Genomic DNA, 7871 nt, shown 5'->3' on the forward strand with positions numbered 1-7871 from the left:
ATGTTGGCTCTAATTTTAAGGGTTGAAATTTGCACATTTTAGTTATAAATCCCAACATTTGTATGATTTCAAGTGATTTTCAAGTCGGTTAAGCCTAAGCATCGCTTTTAATTTTAAGGGTTGAAGAAAAAGACGACCTTCAAGTGCAACGGGTTTTTAATGGAAAAATGAGTAGATTAACCGGTTTTACAACTAGAATTTCGAAATTTTGGACCTTTAAATCGAAGGCTATGCAGAATTGCAATCAGTTTGAGTTGTGGAAATGATGCTAAGGGACTGTTTTTTTAATTCTAAAAGGAATGCTAATATCAAAATTTTGATTGGCCTAAGATGAATGATTTGAGGCTTGAGCTGATAAGATAAATCATGTCATGTCAATGGGGCCTTAGTGCCTCCTTCATCAATCACACTTAAAAGGGTAAGTAGTAGTAGTAGTCGTCGTCGTTAGTCTACTGATAGGAACCACTAACATGTTGCTCCGGCCTCCTGAATCACCACCAGTGGGCTTCATCTCTGCGCGCGCGGTCGGGGTGATGTGCCATTGCTTAAGCTTTCTGGCTTATCCTTACCCTACCATCTCTGCGCGCTGGGCTTCGTGGAAGCGCGAGCTTCTGCTTCTCATCGACAGGATCGTCTCCTTCAACGGGCCCTTCACAGGCCTTGAGGTCCACCGCATCAGCATCCAAGGTAGCCTTACTTCCTACTCACCCACGGGGGCGCGCGTCCACCTCACTCTCACCATGGGGACTTGCATGTCCTCCTCCATCGCCGTCGATGGCGGCGGCGCTGCCCAGAACAAGGTCCGCAAGCAGCAGCAGCAGCAGCTGCTGCTGCAGGAGCCTGGAGCGTCGACGCCTACACCCACCAAGCGTCCGAGAGACAAGATTAAGAGGGATGCAACCAAATCTGCCCCTTCTCCGGCAAAGGAGACTCGTGTGCCAAAGAGGGTTAGCGCGAATGGGACCAGCAACTTTGCTTGTCTCTTCTCTCAGCAGGGACGCAAGGGGCTTAATCAAGATGCAATGACCGTGTGGGAGGTAATGGTATTCCCCTCATGCTTCCTGGTCTAAAACTTTGAGTTAAGATCTCCTCTACGCTTAATTTTGAATCTAAACCTGAGCCTAGGAAGAGTAGGAAAATGCTGTGGGTTGGAATCTACCATAGGGCATCTAATTCCAGTACCCCATCTTACATAAAGGGGCTCAAACAGTGAGCAGTGGCAGCCGCGAGCTGTTTTCCAAGGGAAAGGTGGATCCTTTATTTTCAAGGAAGGGGGGAGCTAGTATATGAAAGCGGTGATGGAAACATGCAGGAGGGAGGAAAAGCGATGGATCATGGTGATGTCAGTCAGCGGAGACTTTTTTTGCTCATGGGCACAAGGCAGTCCTTTTTTTACTACATTAGCTTGTGCAGAATTTGATCTGCAGCTGCTGATGTGTAGAAGTCTTCTCAATCATCCTCTGCATGTAAGCAGCTGGCTGGACGGCCCACATCTTTCCTCTGACGACTTTCGGTGTAGGAAAAGTTGTGCAAGTACTGTCAAAGTAGCTCTTTTAATCAGGCTCTTAGTTACTGCTATAATTGTAGATTGCCTTGCAAGGGCTTCTTAAAGACCCTCAGGAATTTCAGCTAGCTACCACCCTAGTAATTTGATATGGCATTCATGTCATCCCTGGTTCTTGATATAATTATGATTATATCTCCGTTAAAAAAAAAATTGTAAGATATTTTAAGAAGTTTAATCAGTTTGCTTCTTTGGCTCTTGCAGGATTTTGGTTGTCAAGAAGATGCAGTTTTCTGTGGAGTTTTTGATGGCCATGGCCCTTCTGGGCATTTAGTGGCTCAACTTGTTCGGGACTTGCTGCCCCCAAAGCTAGCATCCAATCTTCAGACTCTTGGCAATGCTTCTGCTCAAGACTCAGTGTTCGAAGCAAGCAAGTATGATGAGAAAGGTGCCAACAAAGGAACCATCAAGGACATCGAAGGCTGCCAGATTGACTCCAAGCGTTTCTCTTTGTGGAAAGAGTCTTTCTTGAAGGCGTACATGCTGATGGACAAGGAGCTTTGGGGAAATCCCAATGTCAATTGTTACTGCAGTGGAACTACAGCTGTAACACTTGTCAAGCAGGTATGTTAGTATTTGTCTTAAACGGGTTACTGAAGTATTCGTCTAAATCAGGTCACAGTCTCTAAGCAGGTTTGGCTGCATCCCATAGCTATTTTCTTTGGATGCTTTCAAGTGAATGGTATCTCTATGCATCTTTCCAGGGTAATGATGTGGTTATAGGGAATGTTGGAGATTCCCGAGCAGTATTAGGAACCAAATCTGATGATGGTTCTCTCATACCTGTACAGCTTACTGTTGATCTAAAACCCAATTTGCCTCGTAAGTTTTGCCATTTGTTTTCATGTCCACCTTTTCAAGCTCCGCATGGCGGGGTGACATATTGTACCCTTATGTCCTTGAATACCATCTCACGTTGGTGTGGTATCAGTGCTGCCATTTTTGCAGCATCTATCAAGCTGCACATGGTGGGGTGACATTTCATACACTAAACTTATGTCCTTGAATACTGGCTTATGTTGGTGTGTGTTATCAGTGCTGCCATTTTTGCAGCATCAAAGGAACAAAAAACATTTAATGAGACTTCATTCAAACTGTTGCAGAGGAAGCAGAACGAATTCGACAATGCAGAGGACGAGTGTTCGCTTTGCAGGATGAGCCCGAAGTGCACAGAGTTTGGTTGCCGCATGACAACTCCCCTGGCTTGGCCATGGCAAGGGCGTTTGGGGACTTTTGTCTCAAAAATTTTGGTGTCATTGCCGTCCCTGAAGTCACTCACCACCGATTAACTGATAGAGATCAATTCATTGTGTTGGCAACAGATGGGGTCAGTAAGTACTGTAGAGAAACAAATTTTTAAAAGATCATGAATATGCTGGTTTCTAAAAGCATTACCATTGATGTTCTCTTTCCCTTCTAACTGTTTTTTGCTTTCTGATCCAAACACTGATTACTTCTAACATAAATACTACACAATCTGGCCATGCCTTCGTTATTTTTCAACCCCCACACCCCCCCCCCCGCCGCGGGGACCCCAAACCAAAAAAAAAAAACATCCTTTGGGACCCTTGAGAGTCTTTTGCCATCTGATTTGAACTATGTTGATGTTTATACAACATGGGCTTGTGGTTGTGTTATTTTTGGGCTGGAGAACAGGCGCTTTTCCTCCATGTCACTTTCTCACTTGTTTGTGACCTTGTTTTTTATTATTTATTGTTTTGTTGGTTTGCTTTATAACAGATCTGGGATGTACTTAGCAATGAAGAGGTGGTGGACATAGTTGCATCCGTATCTGCAAGGCCACTTGCTGCAAGAACTGTGGTAGAAATAGCAGTGAATGCCTGGAGAGCTAAATTTCCAACGTCAAAGGTTGACGACTGTGCTGTTGTTTGCTTGTTCACAAAAGATATACTCGCTATCCCTTCTGCACGAATTTTTAAGAAACAAAGCATGTTGGCTACTCCAAGGAAACTTAGTGTCTCTGCAGTGTCTCAGAAATTCAAAACCACGGAATGCTCAGATGTGGATACATCAAAGAAAGTATCCCAACATACAGTTCTTCCTAGCATCAATGCTGGATCTTTAAGCCTGTCACACTCGCTTTCAAAACAGAGCGAGGGTATCTTCAAAGCTGAAGGTGATGTTGCCTGTCAGAGCCTCACAAAAGTGGAACATTCACAAGAGCTATCATGTGAATCCCTTGACAGTGCTGTAAAAGCCGCTACAAACCAGGCTGGCAATCTTGTAAATCATGAAGTGGAAAGTGATGGGCTTCGTGAAGCAGGACAAAGAGAAGAATGGAATGCGTTAGACAGTGTTACTAGAGTTAACTCATTGGTCAACCTGCCTCGATTCTCCAGGTGATGCAAGACCAGGAGGTTGAATGCAGTGGAGTTTGTGGTGGATGGTTAACTAACACCAGCAAGGGGAAGAAGGTTTTGATGCAACATTTTGCTGCTTGAACGAAGGTGTCTTAGTTCCATGCAGAAAGTTCAGGTATCGACAGTGTTGGTGAGAAAGTATTGACCATGCAGTTATCCACAACATGATTTCTTTCTAAATTATGGTAGAAGTGTTTGGGTGATGATTTACTAGAATCTCATGATGCTCTTGCAGACAAGGCAAATATTGCCTCTCAGGCAAAATATCCACACCCTTGAGTTTTTTAAGTGTGAGGTGTGTATCTTGCCTGATGTTGCATAGCATCTGGAATTTGTAAATTGATGAAGTTAACTTTTGCAACAGGCCAAGTAGAAAGAGTTTTTGGGTTGGGGTCATATATATGCAAGCTGGCTTTGGTAATGATAAGAGTGTACAATATATGTTCATGTAGAAACAAGGTAATGTAGCAGTTGTAAGCTCAGAGGGCTGCAGGTGTATTCTCCTGTGTTGTATCTAAGTGAATGAATCTCTCTCTGCATATGCTCTACTGTCCAACTTTTTTGCTTCTTTGTTTGATACTCTCTTCAAATTGAAGATTCTCTCTCTCAGGGGGGAACAGGGGATGTAGGTTTCTCTCTCTCTCTCTCTCTCTCTCTCTCTCTCTCTCTCTCTCTCAGTCTCAGGGGGAACGGGGATGTAGGTTTTCTTTTTTGAGGGAAGGGGAGTGGGGGTGGACAATCAAAACCACATAAACAAACATTTGGAGCTTGAGGTTTTGATGGTGAAATAGAATACCTAAGGTCACCTGCACTAGGATGGTCATGCACATTCAGGTGCTGCAAGCTCCTAGGTTCAAACAGAGCCTTGCCACTGCATGCCTATTTCATAGGGAATTATAATGGGGAACTAATGCGATGGGCTCACTGAACTGATCAAATTTCCTGACTGCTTTTCTCAGGCCATCAATTGCATGCATGTAAGCTTTCTCTTGACCTTTTGTATAAATTTTACAACTAGGTGACCTGAGTGTTGCTGTGGCTAGGCCAAGAATGAACCTAGCGTTAAATTTTTTACCTTTCCTTTCAATTTGAAAAATCCAAAGATCCATCTTCTTCGTTCACCTGCACTAGAATGGTCATGCACATTCAGGTGCTGCAAGCTCCAAGGTTCAAACAGAGCTGTTTGATATTGCTGGTGGTCGGGAAGTAGGTCAACAAGTAGAAGTCCCTGTCAGCTGCCACTGCATGCCTATTCCATAGGGAATTATAACGGGAAACTGGCTCGTTGGGCTCACCCAACTGATCAAATTGCCTGACTGCTTTTCTCAGGCTATCAATTGCATGCATGGAAGCGTTTCTTGACCTTTTAAAGCTTAACAAGTAGGTGACCTGAATGTTGCTGTGGCCAGGCCAAGCATGAACCCAAGTGTGAAAAATTATACCTTCATTTCAATTTTGAAAAATCCAAAAATTCTTCGTTTTCCTTGGCCGCTTTTCTCCCTCTCGTTTGGCCACATGAAGAGGGAGTAAATTGTGTTTAATAAAGAGTCGATATTTGAGGACAAGCTGTGTGAACCACTTGTCACCACTAGGTGTCAAAGGTGAGTAGTTAAATGGTCACGAGGTTCTTGAGTTGTGATTGGTAGCTAAGGACTTAATGACGTGCAATATTGGAGTGTGAATGTGATCTGGACAAATTGAATTTGGATAAGGGGAGGATTAATTAAAGTTATATGCCATTCTCTTCCAATTTTTAGTGTTGCTTGTCAAGTTAATCCACCTCAAACCTGCTGCCTGGCATAATTAGGTAGATTGATAACTTGTTAGTGTGCATGAGCGTCAGGCTCTAGCCCTAGTTTGCTAGGGGTTTCATATTTGGTAGTAGGGTTAGGTCTTGGCCAGGGTCGGGTGGGGTGGAAGCTGGAGTCATCTGCTAATTGTTGTGGAAACCATTAAAAAAATAAAGAAGGAACTCAAGAGGGCTTGGTGGAATGAAAGAAAAGCTCTCAAGTCTCATTGGATAGTGGTCCCACACACACACTGTTTTTTTTGTTCAAGCTTTCCAAAAAGGTATGTCATTGGCTTGCCAAGAATACGTCGGAATGAGTAGCTCAATTTATCACATTTTCATTAGGTAGCATGTACCTTCCAACTCATCAAGTAGCCAAGGAGTGTGATCCCTAGCATTCTTTTGTCAAAGAGAATTGAGTTGGGGTTTTATTCACCTCATTGGTTTGCAAATCCCTCCGTTGTGGGAGTTTGTCATGACACCGAGCAACTTTATTTGAGCACCAATCAACTTTACCCCAAAAGAGTCATTTCAAGGTGCTAATAAGTCTGTGTTCCTCTTGCTAACAATGGACTCATTGTCAACATAGCCAAGATCTACAATACTGATGATGTGGTATCAAACAAGCATTAAAAATTTAAAAGAAAGTTGTTAATGACCCTAGCTAGTCAAGAAGTCACTAGAAGTTGTTTTCTTGACAGCTATAAATAGGAGCTGCCATTTAGAGGTGAGGGCTTTTCTGGCTAACGATGTAACCTTGGATGTGACTTTGTTGGGAATTAGACTCTGAATTTACTCCACAATTCAAGAAAAAAACACTAAACCGTAAGCAATCCTTTCCATTGAAGTGACTTTTGTATACCTTATTGTGCTCACACAGAAGTGACTTTTGTATACCTTATTGTGCTCACACAGTGTCTTTTATTGTTCTCGTATGTGTGCTATTGCTTTGTCTACCAGTAAAGTATTACTATTTATGTATAAGTGTAAGTGTTAGATCTTTTCCCCATAAGCAGTACTACTCATTGTCAGCAGTCACTTCCCTTTACACCCTAAGATGAGGATGCCAGCAAGGTGAGCACTGAGAAGTCTAGCTGAAGAAGTGAACAGCCCCAAATCCTGGAAGTAGGCAAGAAATTCTAGTCCTACTACTTGGAGAAAGCCAGTAAGCAGATCAGTAAGAAGACTGCCTATACTGCTTCCAATCTCGCTTCCCCACTAACCTGGCCGACCACATTTGGCAACCTTGCTAGGGCAAGGCATTGCCAAACTAGGAAAACAACATGATCGAGCAGTCTAAGCGTCTAGTAAGAAGCCAAAACAAATCCCAAAATCAACAGAGGTGGTTTTGAAGGGTAAAATTTTTGATGACCTTACCTCAAGGGAGGGCTGGGGGCCCAAAATGTTATTGTGAATACTTGCATAAGAAACTGCCCACCTACCTACCTACAAGCATATTAACAAGGTATTCGTTAAGAGATTTAGAGCCACTCGCAACAGTGATGAAGACCTGCTTCAGATCAAGCAGGGAAAAAGCTCAATGATGGAATCTGTGGAAGGAATCAAAGAGCTCTGTCATGGAAGAATGACTACTTCACTAACGGGGAAATCTCAAAGGTCTTGGTTCATGAATGGACTTGGTAAGAACCAACGAGTAAAGGAGCATAAATGCTTTACCAAAACCAAAACTCTGGAAGACCTGGTAGAAAGATCCCTACAAATGGAGTCTGCAACAACTAAGAAAAGCAGTCACAGACACATAAAAAGCCAAAGCAGCTCCAGCTCTCAGCAGAGAGCAAAGACGACAGAAGGCAAGGAAGCGCAAAACGAAGGCCATAGAGCTCAAGTAGCTCAGAAGAAGAGAAACCCAGTACACGCGAGTAGAAAATCTAAGCAAGCAACAGGCCAAAATGTCTAAGAAGATGGAAACTACAGAGCGGCCATGAGAGACAGAGACTAGGCGGCAAGGCTGGTTAAAAGGTCAGACAAAATAAACACAGGAAGTTGAGGACTAGCGAGAAGGCCAGGAGAACGATGGGACCAGGAAAGGAGCGAGAAAGGTAGGAAATAAGTGGAAGGAAGAAAGGCCCCAAGACTGCAGAGGCAAAGCGAGGAAGGAAGAGACGAGAGCTGGGAA

General features: G+C 43.4%; 1 protein-coding gene across 2 annotated transcripts; it reads left to right on the forward strand.

Moving 5' to 3' along the window:
* Positions 1-425: 425 nt before the first annotated feature.
* LOC147634724 (putative protein phosphatase 2C 1) lies at positions 426-4482 on the forward strand. Of its 2 annotated transcripts, none has more exons than XM_086803881.1 (5): positions 426-1037; positions 1769-2128; positions 2269-2386; positions 2668-2895; positions 3305-4482. In XM_086803881.1, exons 1-5 carry the CDS (start codon positions 471-473, stop codon positions 3319-3321), a joined length of 1290 nt encoding a protein of 429 aa, XP_086660007.1. In that variant the 5' UTR covers positions 426-470; the 3' UTR covers positions 3322-4482. The 2 variants fall into 2 exon arrangements, with proteins under 2 accessions (XP_086660007.1, XP_086660006.1); XM_086803880.1 differs by having other exon boundaries at positions 431-1037; positions 2668-2891.
* The last annotated feature ends 3389 nt before the right edge of the window (positions 4483-7871 follow it).

Source organism: Cibotium barometz, chromosome 10 (assembly GCF_041138505.1).
Source record: "Cibotium barometz isolate CiBa-2024 chromosome 10, ASM4113850v1, whole genome shotgun sequence".
In the NCBI taxonomy this organism is placed as follows: Eukaryota; Viridiplantae; Streptophyta; class Polypodiopsida; order Cyatheales; family Cibotiaceae; genus Cibotium; species Cibotium barometz.

Excerpts from the sequence above, each read along its gene's own strand:
- LOC147634724 (XM_086803880.1), top strand. The coding sequence starts at position 471 with ATGTTGCTCCGGCCTCCTGAATCACCACCAGTGGGCTTCATCTCTGCG. Across the intron at positions 2,387-2,667 it reads TCTAAAACCCAATTTGCCTC|AGGAAGCAGAACGAATTCGA; the intron begins GTAAGTTTTGCC and ends AAACTGTTGCAG. Across the intron at positions 2,892-3,304 it reads TTGTGTTGGCAACAGATGGG|ATCTGGGATGTACTTAGCAA; the intron begins GTCAGTAAGTAC and ends GCTTTATAACAG.